This window comes from Erythrolamprus reginae, chromosome 6 (genome assembly GCF_031021105.1).
Source record: "Erythrolamprus reginae isolate rEryReg1 chromosome 6, rEryReg1.hap1, whole genome shotgun sequence".
In the NCBI taxonomy this organism is placed as follows: domain Eukaryota; kingdom Metazoa; phylum Chordata; class Lepidosauria; order Squamata; family Dipsadidae; genus Erythrolamprus; species Erythrolamprus reginae.
Window position 1 is genome coordinate 64,468,185 of NC_091955.1, and position 15,945 is coordinate 64,484,129.

A 15,945-nucleotide genomic window follows, 5' to 3' on the forward strand; every position below is an offset into this window, starting at 1 on the left:
CTCAACAAACTTTTCTGGAGGCTTGTAAACAAGCAAACAAAATCATGCTACCAAAGTTTAGTATTTTTGGTCTCAAATGGAGCTATTTATTTGTTCTAATGCTTTTCACTACTGGTCACCCTGGCTGTGAGTTGTAATTCAGCAAAATCACAAAGCTACCCACTTGCTCATATATTAGAGTTCTCTCTACAACAATACTTGTACATATAAACTGGTTCTTACCTTATGAATAGTTGCCCCAAGACTTGCTAGAACAGAGAGAACTTCAATATCTACTTTGCGACTGTATGTCTGTCCTGTGATGATATAAGCCCTAAAATGAAACACAAAGTAATATGAAGTTCAAAGAGATCTATGCCTGTGGAGGAATGAACATGCAAAAATGCATGAATATCATGCTAGATCCATTGGTTATTTGATTCCAAAATTGTATTAGCCTTGAATAAGCACGAAATTGTCTGGTTGTACAACTCAAATTTGCATGCAGTAAGGCAGCAGCTAAACATAAAATGAGGATGCATTGAGCAACAACTACCGGTATTTGCAAGTGTACTTCAAAAGGCCTAAAATTAGTAGGAATTATTAGCTATACAACATAATATTGCAGGGTTGCTAATTTTTAGAAAGCAAAAGTCCTGATTAAATAATAGAATATACAGTGGTATCTCTACCTAAGAATGCCTCTACTTACGAACTTTTCTAGATAAGAACTGGGTGTTCAAGATTTTTTGGCCTCTTCTCAAGAACCATTTTCCACTTACAAACCCAAGCCTCCCAAACTGTAACTGGAAAAGGCAGGGAGAAGCCTCTGTGGGGCCTTTCTATGAATCTCCTGGGAGGAAATAGAGCTGGAAAAGGCAGGGAGAAGCCTCCGTGGGGCCTCTCTAGGAATCTCCTGGGTGGAAACAGGGCCAGAAAAGGCAGGGAGAAGCCTCCGTGGGGCCTCTCTAGGAATCTCCTGGGAGGAAATAGGGCCGTAAAAGGCAGGAAGAAGCCTCTCTAGGAATCTCCTGTGAGGAAACAGGGCCTCCACCCTCCCTATAGTTTCCCCAATCGCACACATTATTTGCTTTTACATTGGTTCCTATGGGAAAAATTGCTTCTTACAAACTTTTCTACTTAAGAACCTGGTCATGGAACGAATTAAGTTCGTAAGCAGAGGTATCACTGTATATGAAAAATCCCAGATGCAGATCTTACTATCTCTTAAAAAGGAAAAGATCTTTTCTGAAATTTCAAAAAGCCTCTAGGCAATCTATTGCCCTGTTTCTAGTTAAGAAAGCTTCCTATAAACTTAGAAGGTTAGGCTTAAGCACTTCCTTAGCATTAAAGGGAGGTTGTTTTTTTTAAATATACCGCTTAAATCCTGCCATTTCTGTCACAAGTCTGTCCAGCTCCTCAACCTTAGGGAAAGAAAAAGACAGGAACCTCAGAATGCAGTGACTGAAAAGAAGATCACAATTGTGCTACCTAGGTAGCTTCCCTTTTAACACTATTCTAAACTCAGCATATTTTATGGTTGACAGTACAGGTAGTCCTTGACTTATAACAATTCGTTTAATGATTGTTCAATATTACAATGGGAGTGAAAAAGTGACTAATGACAGATGTTTGCATTTACAACCACTGCAGCATCCCCATGGGCCTGGGATCAAAATTCAGATGCTTGTCAACTGACTCATATTTATGACCAGAGTTGTGACCTTTTGACAAGCAAAATCAGTGAAGTCAGATTCATTTAATAAGCATCTTACTAACTTTAACAACTCCAGCGATTCATTTAACAAAGGTGGCGACGAAAGACGTAAAATGGGCAAAATTCACCTAACACATGTCTTCCTTAGCAACAGAAATTTTGGGGTCAATCAAGATCAAGGACTTTCTGTTCTAATTTGTAGGCAATTCCTCTACCGCTCTGCACTTCTAGTTAACATACATTTCCAGGCCCAGGAAAAGTTCTCCTAGCATAAAGTTCTGGGATGTGGCCAGAATGAATATATGTAAAAATATATGAGGCACAAATTCAATATTAAAAATTAAACTATGGGGAGGAGGCTTTCAGGGTCCTAACCATCTCCATGGCTCAGTACTCCTCTGTAAACACATTCTGATATGTATGTGTGTGTATATTTCTGTAGAATCACCCTGGTATACCCAAATATGGGAGGAGCTTAATGCTTCCTTTTGCCTCTCGGCCCAGCCCAGGGCCATTTCCAAGGCAGTTATTTAATTTATTCATGAATTAAGCTCCTCCCATACTTGGGTATACCAGGGTGATTCAACAGAAAAAAATATATAACACTTCCCTGGTACAAAGCTGAAAGGATGAGATTCTGTAGCCTAGAGGTTAATTCTCTGCCTTACAAGGCAAAGGCTGCAAGTTCAAATTCCAGTGAGGGTATGGCTAGCTGATGAGGCCAGAACAAGGCCGAAATAGAGCTATCCTAGTCTCCCTTAATTTTCAAATTCAGCAAAAACATGTATGTATGTATGTACGTACGTACGTACGTACATACACACACACACATAAAATGTTGATAATATTCATGTGTATAAGAGCCGGGGTGGCGCAGCAGGTAGAGTGCTGTACTGCAGGCCACTGAAGCTGACTGTAGATCTGAAGGTCAGCGGTTCAAATCTCATCACCGGCTCAAGGTTGACTCAGCCTTCCATCCTTCCGAGGTGGGTAAAATGAGGACCCAGATTGTGGGGGCAATAGCCTAGCTCTGTTAAAAAAGTGCTATTGCTAACATGTTGCAAGCCGCCCTGAGTCTAAGGAGAAGGGCGGCATAAAAATTGAATAAATAAATAAATAATATACACACATATAAAATGTTGATAGTATTCATTTTGCTACTTCTGACATCGTTTTTCAATGTTTTTTCCATGCCTGAAAGTGAGTTTACTTATTGCCTTTCTCAATATTTTTAAGGCAGCATATAATTCTTAACAAATAAATACTTAACTAGAACATGTTTAAGTGACGATCCAGTGCATCCTTACTTACTTTACTATGATCTCCTTCAAAAAGCTGCAAGAAGCTGGCCTGGGTGCCAGTTGTGCCTTTCACCCCACGGAATCTTAATTCATCTCGTGCTCTTTCAAGATTCTGAAGGTCTGTGCAGAGATCTTGAATCCATAAGCAACAACGTTTACCTACAGTGGTTAGCTGGGCAGGCCTAAAATATCACAAAGACTATTGTTTTAAGGACAAGCGGATGAAAGTTAATGTTATTACAAAATGACTATACAGTGGTCCCTCGATTTTCGCGGGTTCAAACTTCGCGAAACCTCTATACCACGGTTTTTCAAAAATATTAATTAAAAAATACTTTGCTGTTTTTTTCCCTATACCATGGTTTTTCCTGCCCGATGACATCATACGTCATCGCCAAACTTTCGTCCACCTTTAATAAATATTTTTTTAATAAACTTTAATAAATAAACATGGTGAGTAATAATCTAAATGGTTGCTAAGGGAATGAGAAATTGCAGTTTAGGGGATTAAAGTGTTAAGGGAAGGCTTGTGATACTGTTCATAGCCAAAAATACTGTATTTACTTCCGCATCTCTACTTCGCGGAAATTCGACTTTCGTGGGCGGTCTCGGAACGCATCCCCCGCGAAAAGCGAGGGAACACTGTATTTGCTTTTCCTAGAGCAGTTCCATCTTGGTTATACAAACTGGTAAGGACAAACCATGACTCTTAAACTTAATAGCTATCTCTTAAATTAAACGAGAACCTCTAGATTTGAAGGCTTGGGGGAGGGATTTGTTGGCATGGGTGCCAAGATAAAGGAGTGTTTATGCATATGTTTTGGGAATGCCCGGTAGTACAGAATTTATGGCAAAAAGTACAAGAGGATATTAATAGGATGTTAAATATACGATGGATAATTACTAAGGAAATGGCAGTATTAGTTAAAAGTAATGCAATGGGAGAATTTAGAGAAATAAAACAGGCAGCGATAGAAAGCACTCAGGTAGTAAAAGTCTTGGGTTGGAAGGATGCGACAAAATGGACAATGCAAAATTGGTACCGGTACATAGTGGATCACATTCAATTTGAGACTGTGGATAAAAGGATGAATTTGGTTAATGAAACTGATTTGCGACAACTGATGGGTCGATGGGACAAGGTAAGATGATATATGGCGAGTAGAATCCGAGACCAAGCTACAAGATACAAATTGGAATCACTTTATAATATGTAAATAGATACTTTGCTCTTGGGTTTAAATGGTTTATACAAGAAACACCCCCGATTTGGTGGTGGGGTATGAATGTTTGTCTGGTGGTGGGCACAATTCACAAAGCACTTGTTTTATGTTGTGTATGTGTTTATATTGTAAAAAATCAATTAATTTTTTTTTTAAAGGCTTGGGGAAGGGATATTGAATAGTTTACATGATTGCTAATCAGATAGTAGCATATTTTATATGTCATTGGTTTCAACATGTTGGGGAAAAAAACAGAACGAAATTATAGAATATCTGCAGCAAAAGAATATGTTATAGGAAACATGGTAATTCATAACAGATTTCTGAACTGGCATTTAATGAAGAATACTGACTTTATAGTCTTCAAATGAATTATGTTCTTACTACAAATATTTTAACAGGACTAATTATGATTTATAGCATTTTTGCAAACGGATAAAATATGTATGTTGAGAGGCCTCCTTCCCTCCTCCGAATGCTTTTGCCAAATTGAAATAGAATCTTGGTGCTTGGAATTTAATAAATTAGAGTATCTACTCATCAACTTTATTGTCCTTAAACATGCCCCCTAGAAAAGCTACTGATGCATAAAATAGATGAAACAGAAAAAATAGCAGCCATGTTACTGAATAATAACATTTAAGTAATTACTTACTGGTAGTGAGTGAAGGCCAAGGTGGGCAGGTTGGCATACTTTTCAGCAAATTCTGCCAGACGACTGATTATTGTGGCAAGCTATAATAAAACGGAAGAAGAAGAATAACATACATGAAAATAAGAGAAGCATCCTCATCATTCTTTCATTTGTGGCAGACTACATGGTTCATCTTCACTATGTTTATTGACAATGAGAAAAAAAACATTTAAATAATTTTGCACACAGTTTTCCCCAACTTTAAGCCTTTTTTGCTGGCTGCAAATGAAAAGAATAATCCAACATTGTCGTGCTCAACAAAGTCTTTGCTTGGAAAAGAAGAGATGTCAGAGCATAAGAATGTTTTGATCAAAATACTCAGGTTAGAAAGTTGAGGCTGATCCACAACAATTGTATAGCTTCATTTTTTGAGCCCTAAACAGCACTAACACTGGAGGATTGAATGCTAGAGGGTTACCAGCTGCAAGTCAGACTTCCTGAGAGAAAAAAGTATCCTACAAAATCAAAATTATAATGAATACTGGCTGACCCTGGCCGGGCAGGGCTACTAGAACCTTTGTTAGAAGGTTTAAAGTTTTAAAAGGTTGCTGGAGACATTGTATTTAATTAGACCTGTTTCCCATTTTGGAATTTCAACTGTCATTTGTTTTCTTGCTAATATCAAGGTCAGCATGGATCGAATCCTATTACAGATCTTACTGTCTAAGGCAGTGGTTTTCAACCCGTTTTGAGCCACGGCACATTTTTTACATTTACAAAATCCTGGGGCACACCACCATCCAAAATGACACAAAAAAGGACACTCTAGTACAGTACATATTATACATATAGTTAATAATATAGTTTCTAAATGTATTTATGCTCACAGTGTGAAACCTGGGCCTGTTTCGATGAACACAAAAGGGATATCCTGTCAGGAATGGTAGAAAGACACCCACGAAGCTCTTCCTCAACAGTTCTCAGTCTCTGTCTGTTTTTAGTTTTTATCGCAGTCAAGCTTGAGAAGCTCAGCTCACATAGATATGTGGTTGAAAATGGGACCAATGTCAAAATAGCTTTGTTGGCCAGAATGGGGAACTCCTTGGCAACAGATAACCCAAAACTGTCCAAAGGAAGATCAGCAAACTTTAGCTTTATGAGAGGTGGCTTGCTATTGGTTCATCGCTAGTGGTCGGGATGAATCCTAAAAGGTGATTGGCCAGTGAGCGTTCCCTGTGCCTCCACTCTTCCTGTCACTGATAGCTGGAGGGATTGTGAGGGGAATGTTTATGTTCGGATGGAGGCGGATGGCGGCGGGCTGGATAAATAGCCTCTGTGGGCCGTATCCGGCACATGGGCCGTAGTTTGGGGGCCCATGTTTAATTTCCCCACGGCACACCTGATCATGTCTCACGGCACACTAGTGTGCTGCGGCACACTGGTTGAAAAACACTGCTCTAAGGCAGTGGTTTTTAACCTTTTTTCCTTCAGGGGAACTCTTTGGTGTTGTCAGATTTCTGGCGGAACCTATACTGTATACTGGTACTGTGTATGTCCCTTCAAGGCAAGCCCCCAATTTTTTTTTTAATCTAAAAATGTTCGTAGGTGAGTTGGACTGTTGGAGACTATTTTGACTTCAAAAAAGTCAACACTCTGCTATAATATATTTCATGCCTGCAATTTGTTCCTCGCACACTTCAGAAAACTAGTCCACTGATCGTGTAATTGGGCGGTTTGCGCAGCAAAAAGAGATCACTGATCATGCTAGCTAAATAATTGTTAACTGTACTGACGAATCTTACGATGAGAATCGACAGCATCAATTTTCTGCATTGTCGGCTCTGTGGATTCGGATGCAACATCAGGCGATGGCTCAGCAACGTCACCTTCATCTAACTTTCGTTTTTTAATAAATCGGTCCATGTTAGCGGTAAAATACATTTAGATTTAAACTATATTGAAAATTAATGTGTACGACACTGTACAGTCTAACAATGGAAACAGAAATAGTATGAAGGTAAGCAAATGCAAAAACTAATCACCACATAGTGCGCATGCATAGCATTGTGCAGGTATGAAGGTTAGGTGTGATAAGGTCCTGGTCGGTTTTGGCCTAATTTTTTTTAATCATTTTTTTTTCTCATTAAGTCGCGGAACCCCTGGCTGGCCCTTGCGGAACCCTTGGGTCCCGCGGAACCCTGGTTGAAAAACACTGCTCTAAGATAACATCTGCCCCCAACCTCCCATCTTCCATCAAAGTGTGAAGACCCGGTGCTTCCAGTTGTCCTGGGGTGCAAATGGCTATGCTGGAGATAGTAGCTGGATTGATGGCAGACTCCACCTTTCTCATCCCCACCCTTTGCTCTCTGCTCTCTACCCATCCATCGTTCTTTTTTGGTAATCATATACAGTGATACCTCGTCTTACAAACTTAATTGGTTCCGGGACGAGGTTCTTAAGGTGAAAAGTTTGTAAGACGAAACAATGTTTCCCATAGGAATCAATGGAAAGGCGATTAATGCGTGCAAGCCCAAAATTCATCCCTTTTGCCAGCCAAAGCACCCGTTTTTGTGCTGCTGGGATTCCCCTGAGGCTCCCCTCCATGGGAAACCGCACCTCCGGACTTCCGTTGCCAGCGAAGCGCCCTTTTTGCGCTGCTGGGATTCACCTGCTGGGATTCCCCTGCAGCATCACAAAAACACAGAAGTCTGGAGGTGGGGTTTCCCATGGAGGGTAGCCTCAGGGGAATCCCAGCAGCGCAAAAACGGGTGCTTTGCTGGCAACGGAAGTCTGGAGGCAGGGCATCCAAGCGGCAGCGGTGGGTTTGTAACGTGAAAATAGTTTGTAAGAAGAGGCAAAAAAATCTTAAACCCCAGGTTTGTATCTCGAAAAGTTTGTATGACGAGGCGTTTGTAAGACGAGGTATCACTGTAGTTGCATTTCTTGTGGTGTTCTTTTTCATTGTTTATTTTATTACTCTATTGTCTTCTGTTCTGTTCACACTCTTTTCATTGCTTCCTTTTTATTGTCATAAGCGGTGACAAATAAATTTAACAAATGAAATAATCAATAAATAATCTGATCCCTCTAACATTTGGTATAATATTGCAGTTTGGGATGCACAGATTGGCTTGAACAACTCCTTAGAGCTAGTGTACCTTCAGGATGAATTTATTGGCTCACAACTTCATCTATTTATATTTTCTGTTATAATTCCATGAGGCAGAACATAAATCTGCAGGGGCTCCAATTGGAGGTGGCTATTGCACAGGTAGGAATCAAATGAATTAAACTCTTGAGGGAAAAGGTGTAACAAAACCAGAAGAGCATAATATATTTAACCAAGTCTACTTTTAAAATTATTAGTACTACAGTGATCTCTCGATTATCGCGAGGGTTACGTTCCAAGACCTCTCGCGATAATCGATTTTTCGCGATATAGTGGAAACACCATCTGCGCATGCGCGCCCTTTTTTCCCCATGGCCGCGCATGCGCAGATGGTGGAGCCAGTGGCTGGGGAGGTGGATTCGCCGCCCCCACCAGCCCTTCCTGCTCTGGGTCAGGGCTGCGGAAACCTTCGGCTCGCCGAGGCTGCGTCTGACCCCCTTGAAGCAAGGCTCCAAGCTCGCCTGCCGCCGCCGCCGCTACGCCTCAGCCGCCTCAGCCACCCCCTCTGCTCTGCAGGGACCTCGCATGCCACGATCTCCCTCTCTCGCCCTCCCCGCGCTTCTCCTCGGCGGCGGCCAAGCAGCAGGTTTACAGTAATGGGAGACCAAAGGCGAAAAAAGAAAAGAAAAAAAAATCCCCAAAAGAGAGGGACAAGAGGCAGGCACAAAGCGAGGGCACAAGGGGAACTGCCCGGCAGAGGTTGCTTTTTTTCTTCTCGTGGGCAAGTGGAGGGGGGGAGAGAGAAGGAAAGAGAGAGAGAGAACCGCGGACGTATTTTTATTTTTATTTTTAAAATCGCGGTATAGCGTTTCGCGAAGATTGAGATCGCGAAAATCGAGAGATCACTGTAATTAGTAAAGGCCCAAGTCAGAAAGTAAGGTTCTATTCCCAATATGTACTTCACAGAAAATCAAGAAATGCCCTGAATTTGCTCTTTTCTCTGGAATGTTTTGACATTGCCTCAGAATCCGTTTCCATTTCTATTTCTATAGTTAACGTCAGCAAACAGCCATTTGTCAATCAATAAAGTCCCTGCCTTATGAAATAATGCATATTACTGTTAGTACAGGGTACATGTGTGTTAGGGATTGCCATTATAAACTGCATATTGTAAACTGTACCAAACTTGTACTTAAAGGGTTAATGTGCACTCAAAGAGTTAACATTTACTTGAAGAGTTAATGTTCAAGGCTATGTCGTCATTGAAGCTATAAAAGCTCATGATTCTGCCCAGTCACTTCCTTGTTACTTTACTTTTGCCTGAGATGGGGGAGTCGTGACTAAGCTCTATGCTTGTATAAGCTTCGTGCTTTATCTGTATTGTATAAGCTTCGTGCTTTATCTATATTATATTGTAGCTTTGTGCTTGTTATCTATATTCTGTATTGTTCTGTATTTGCTACGTGCATATTTTGGATTGTTTATATTTTGTTTATATGTAAATAATACTTATTTAACTAAGTCTGTGTCTTGGCTTTATCACACATCCACACTCTATTAAAATTCTCTGCTCGGTATTGTCGAAGGTTTCATAGCATAGCTAACAGAGACAAGCCAACAATTACCTTGGGAAGAAGCAGGTTGAGTCCATCTCGAAGAACTATCAAGTCCTAATAGAAAGAAGAATTTTAAAAAGTCAGATAAGATAACCTTTATTATTTTACTGTTGAGCAAACTGGCAGACATTAAAAGTCAAACTCCGTTTGTTATAATTTCTGAAAAGAAATTATATATCTGCCCATACATAACACACATACATGTTCTGTTGGGCTCTCTGGTAGGAGCCTCCCGAAAATTCAACGGTACAAATTTCAGACACACACACATTTGAAAATTCAAAACAATGTTCTTTATCACAAAATTCAAAATAAACTAAGCACTCTTTTTGTATTGCAAAGAGCACTCGTCCCAAAACAACCTGGTAGTCTGTACAAGTCCCTTAGTCAATGAAGTGAAACACACACACACTTTGCTCTGCTTTGGTTTCAAAGTCGTGAAAAATCAACAAAGTCCGGAGACAGCAAGGCAGTCCTGAAGCACAACGATCAGATAATCTTCCACAACGGCCAAACCCACACGCTGCTATTTATATCAGCAGCACTAATTACTGGAGCCCCACCCAAACACAGATGGCCTCTCTTATCTCTTGTAATATGCCCTCAATTGGTCTCTTCTACGCATAACTCTGTGCCTGCGTGGGTCCAAGACTTCCGCATCTGAATCAACTGAAGATAATGGAGATTGACTTCCTGGGCTGTGTGCCAAGCCCCCCTCTTCCAAGTCACTCCCACCTTCTTCTTCGTCCGAGGAAACTGAACTACCTGACTCTGTTGGCAATAAAACAGGCCTATGACATGTTGAAGTTTCCCCTGCATCCACCTCCACATTCCCTCGGGCAGGAGCTGGGCAAGAGCCAACCACAACAATACATAACAAATGCAATTCTATTCAATATATTTGCTGAAATTTATTTTTCAGTGTGGGTTCCAACTGTATAATTACTCTAACAATAAAAATCTTTACAAAACCTAAAATTTCAATGAACCTAAATGCTCTGATAAGTCCAGTGTGAATAAGATTGCAATATAAATACCTAACAGAATTAATGGGATTTTCTAAACAGATGATAACAATGTGCTAAAAGAAAAAATGGGAATCCAAAAAAACTTAATCATTTCATTTCTGAAATGAAATGGGCCATTTGTATGGGCTCCTTTTGCAGCAATTACTACCTCAATGTGGCGTGGCATGGAAGCCTATGGCAATTCTGAAGACCAGGATGTTTCAATAGCGGCCTTCAGCTCTTCTGCATTGTTCGGTCTCATGCCTCTCATATTTCTCTTGGCCAATCAATTACAGCTATCCCATGGTCATTGAACCAGGTTTTGGTGCTTTTGGCAACATCGCAGTTGCCAAATCCTGCTGGAAAATTGAAGTCAGCATCCCCATAAAGCTCGTCTGCGGAAGGAAGAATGAAGTGCTCCAAAATCTCCTAGTAAACGGCTGCATTGACCCTGGAATTAATGAAGCACAGTGGACCAACACCAGCAGATGACATGGCTCCTCAAATCAACACAGACTGTGGAAACTTAACACTGGACTTCAAGCATCTTCCTGTGTGTGCCTTTCCATTCTTCCTCCATACTCTGGGTTCTTGGTTTCCAAATGCGATGCAAAAGTTTCCATAGTGTGTGTTGATTTGGGGAGTCATGTCATCTGCTCGTGTTGGTCCACTGTGCTTCATTGCATTACTGAAATAAATGAACTTTTGCACGATATTGTAATTTTTCGAGTTTTCAAATCTCATCACCGGCTCAAGGTTGACTCAGCCTTCCATCCTTCCAAGGTGGGTAAAATGAGGACCCGGATTGTGGGGGCAATAGGCTGGCTCTGTTAAAAAAAGTGCTATTGCTAACATGTTGTAAGCCGCCCTGAGTCTCTGGTTCCTTGGGACCCCAGGTATGCGGTCATAACCAAGATTGATTCAACAAATAAATTTATTTTGGTGTGCTATTTTACCGTATTATCTCCCACATAACAAGACGTTGCTCCAAGGTGAATGATTCCTGCAGCTTTAGGACAACAATGGGCAAACGTATGTACATGAGCCATTACATCATGACGCAATCGTTTCTCTTCCTCTGCTGCCATTCTGAAGTCTATGTTGTCCAGATTTGCTTCCATTTCCATTATTTGTTCATCTGTGATGTCCAGGCCCAATGTCTAAGGGAAAAAAAAGTTTCTTACATTAGAAGGTGCATGATCCTCAAGTTAAGGCAGCCAAGAGAGCAAAAATAGTTACTTTGGAATTTTATTTTTTTGCAGAAATAACTCTTGTAACTTTCACAATTACGGTAACTAAGAAAGCATAGCTAAGCTGCAAATTTCCAAGTAGCAGATAACAGCCCTCCTGCTCTACAATTTGAGAATTATTTCTACTTGTACTATTTAATCTCAGACAGGTAACCCATTCATTTAAGTTACAATGGCTTCAGAAAAAAGTGAATTACAACCCATTCTTGAAGTTATGACCATCAAACAACCCCCTTGGTCACATGATCACAATTCAGATGTTTGGTAAATGTCTCATATTTACAACAGTTGCAGTGTCTTAAGGATGCATGATCACATTTTATTGATGTTCCCAGCCAGCTTCCCACAAGCAAAGTCAATTGAAGAAGCCAGATTCACTTAAAGAAGCATGGTTCACTTAATAACCATATGATTCACTTAATGAGTGTGATGATTTGCTTAACAATTGTGCTAAAAAGGTTATCAAATCTGACCATATGATGATTCACTTAGTGACAGCATTGCTTAGTCACTAAAATTCTGGTCCCAATTGTGGTGGTAAGTCAAGAACTGCCTGTACCTAATAATCAGACACGGGATAACATTTATTTATTAAACTTTATTTGCTGCCCATTTTGCCCTAGAGGTAACTCTAGGCAGGTTACAATCAATGAAAGCAACTATATGAAACAATAGATAATAACACTAAAATTGATCTAAAAATTAACAAAGATAGGAAGGAAGGGGGCAAGATGCACACAGGAGCTCTGGGGTCCTATCTTAACCCTGCTGTTCTGTTCGGGTCGTATGTGACCCGAAGCCAAGTTTGAGTCCCTGTAAAAAATTTTCCCTGCATATCTGAAACTTGAAATTTCATGTAGGTTCATCATTTCAGGGGTTCTCTCTATGAGAATTTTTTTGGGGGGGTGGGGGGCTTAGTTTTTGCTGGGCAAAAAAAGTTAAAAATCTTCTGTTCCCGGGTCACCCTGACCCGGACCGAAAACTCTTCATTTGCAGTGCTTATGTTTGGTCTTTTTGAAAGCTTTTTTCACTTGGAAAGTAGTCTGAACATTTCTGCACACAATGATATGAAAATTGAAATGAAAAAAGTAAATCTTATTGGTTTATTTTGCGGATATAATGCACGCCCCCCCCCCCCCGTTTTTGTGATTTTTTTTTCAATTTATGGATAGTTTTGCTTGCAAAATGCATTCTATTTTACTGAAGTTGGTGTGGGATTGGTAGCTTGAACATTTCTGAATATAAGAAAAATATAAAGGAACTGAAAAAAATGATTCTTATTGGTTTTTTAACATCAGAAATAAGGCCTCCCCCCCCCCCCCCCTTGGCTGCTTGCAACCATTTTCACTTTTTATTTTTTTATGCTCCAAATCCGAAATATTATTTAAAATCTTAGGCATTCATTTACTCAATTTAACAATACTGATCATCAAAAAAATATTTGTGGGGGTGGGGGGAAAAATTTTTTTCTGGGCAAAAAAAAAGTCACGTTTAGTCTGTTCGGGTCATATAGACCCGGACCAAAATGATTTTTTTTAGGTACTTGAATTTGGTCTTTTTGAAAACTTTTTCAACTGGAAAACTAGTTTGAACATTTATGAACATAATGATATGAAAATTGAACTGGAAAAATTGAGACTTATATTTTTATTTTGATCAAAAAGCCCCTCCCCCCATCCTTTTTAAATTTCGTGTCAATTTCTATTTTTTAAGGCTACAAATCCCTAAGGAATTTTCCCCCAAAAGGTTTGATATACTAAATTGAACATTTCTGAATATAAGAAAAATATAAATGAACTGAAAAAAATGGTTCTTATTGGTTTATTTTTGCCACAAAAGGGCCACCCCCCCTCGGCCTTGCTGTGTGCCATTATTGTCACTGTTTATACATATTTGTCTAGAAATATTTGGAATATCCTTTTGAAAATCAACCACATTGTAGCCAGAGAACTAATTTTATGAAACAAATCCATTTTACTAAAAAAAAGTATGTAAGTTTGAAATTAACAGCATTATATAAATTGAAATAATTGAGGCATACTTTATGTGCAAAATAAACCAATATGCATCAATTTTTCCAGTTCAATTTTCATATCATTATGTTCAGAAATGTTCAAGCTACCAATCCCACACCAACTTTAGTAAAATAGAATGTATTTTTCTAGCAAAACTATCCATAAAGTGAAGACTATTTAAAAAGAACGGGGGGCGTGCATTTCATCAACAAAATAAACCAATATGCATCAATTTTTCCAGTTCAATTTTCATATCATTATGTTCAGAAATGTTCAAGCTACCAATCCCATACCAACTTTAGTAAAATAGAATGTATTTTGCAGGCATAATTATCAATAAACCTAAAGAAAATTCACAAAAACGGGGGGGGGGAGGCATATTTATGTGCAAAATAAACCAATAAGGATTAATTTCTTCAGTTCAATTTTCATATCATTGTGTGCAGAAATGTTCAGACTACTTTCCAAGTGAAAAAAGTATTCAAATTGACCAAACATAAGCACTGCAAATGAAGAGTTTTCTGTCCGGGTCAGGGTGACCCGGGAACATAAGATTTGTTTCTTTTCTTAAACAGAACAGCAGGGTTTAATCCACTAACTACTTCCAGAATGATATACTCTTGGGAGACTAGTTGGCATTGTGGCAAGAGCAGTTGATAATAGTGGAGCTCTGTCAAACTCCATGAAAAACAGCTGGTATCTGCTGACAGGGAGACCTTACAGCAGTGATGGTGAACCTTTTTTCCCTCCGGTGCCAAAAAAGCATGGGCACACGCTATCACACATGCAGTTTAATGCTAATCATATTTTATTATACAGTGTTCCCTCGATTTTCACGGGTTCGAACTTCGCGAATAGCCTATACCATGGTTTTTCAAAAAATATTAATTAAAAAATACTTCGTGGGTTTTTTTCTATACCACAGGTTTTCCCACCCAATGACGTCATACATCATCGCCAAACTAATAAATTTTGCAAATAAATAACAACAACAAAATTATTGTTAATAAATAATTATGTTTATAAATATCAGGATCATTAAGTGTCTTATTCAATGGTGAGTACCAGTAATATTGGTGAGTAAATGGTTGTTAAGGGAATGGGAAATGGTAATTTAGGGGTTTAAAGTGTTAAGGGATGGCTTGTGATTCTGTCCATAGCCAAAAAATGGTGTATTTACTTCCGCATCTCTACTTCGCGGAAATTCGACTTTCACGGGCGGTCTCAGAACGCATCCCCTGCGAAAATCGAGGGAACACTGTATTTGCCTCTTTTATAAAGAGTAGAAATTATTGACACTTTTTATTGGACATTCTACGATGCACAAATTGCTTTTATATTCAAATGGTGCTGACTGATCAATAGAATTGTACATTCTTAGCAGTGGCCAAATTCTGTTGTGCTGCATTTAAGGTAGAAGTTAATTTCTGACTTAGCAACATCAATATTTGGTTCCTAGATAAGAATTTTTACCTTCGTTTAGTTTAGTTTTCTTTCTGCCCGGTGTTTATTCTATATCCCAACTGTAGGGCACATTTTCCTGGCAGTAAACTGAATAACAAGAAACCAAACCCACCTCCTGCCCATAACTGAAATCACATTCTTCCTTGAGAACCGAAGGGGGCATCTTTTACTAACAATTTGGCAGAGCCTTGATGGAACAAACAGGTGCACATGGTGTTTTCTGTCAGTTTGAATTTGAAGATCAAGATCAGAGTTGTGACTTCTTGGGAATGCAGATAGTTAAAAATAACAGATTATCCTTTCAAATTAGGCCTGTGTATGTATGTATGTATGTATGTATGTATGTATGTTTGTATGTATGTATGTATGTATGAATATATGTATGTGTACATTAGAATATAATTTGTTTTCTTAAATCTTGTTTTGTAATCTGTAATCTGATAAAATGTAAACTGCAATCGGATATGACATCCAATTCTATAATGAATAGTGTATAAGATCTAAGATGTATAACTGCATCAGTTTTTCTGTTCCATAACAACTCCAAAGCTTCAAATAATTTTATAAATTAAAAGATACTCCTGGTATGAAGAACCAACACAGCTGTGGACTTTCATTAAATGTTTATTT

The 15,945-nt window shown here is 39.2% G+C and overlaps 1 protein-coding gene across 1 annotated transcript in view; it reads right to left on the reverse strand.

Moving 5' to 3' along the window:
• ADSL (adenylosuccinate lyase) overlaps positions 1–15,945 on the reverse strand; it is a 31,007-nt gene that overhangs the window by 10,133 nt on the left and 4,929 nt on the right. Inside the window, exons 2-7 of the mRNA XM_070756075.1 lie at positions 11,543–11,746; positions 9,589–9,633; positions 4,876–4,955; positions 3,008–3,179; positions 1,357–1,403; positions 223–313 (exon numbers count right to left, since the gene is read on the reverse strand). Coding sequence (XP_070612176.1) covers positions 223–313; positions 1,357–1,403; positions 3,008–3,179; positions 4,876–4,955; positions 9,589–9,633; positions 11,543–11,746 — 639 coding nt within the window. The remainder of the gene's footprint in view (positions 1–222; positions 314–1,356; positions 1,404–3,007; positions 3,180–4,875; positions 4,956–9,588; positions 9,634–11,542; positions 11,747–15,945) is intronic.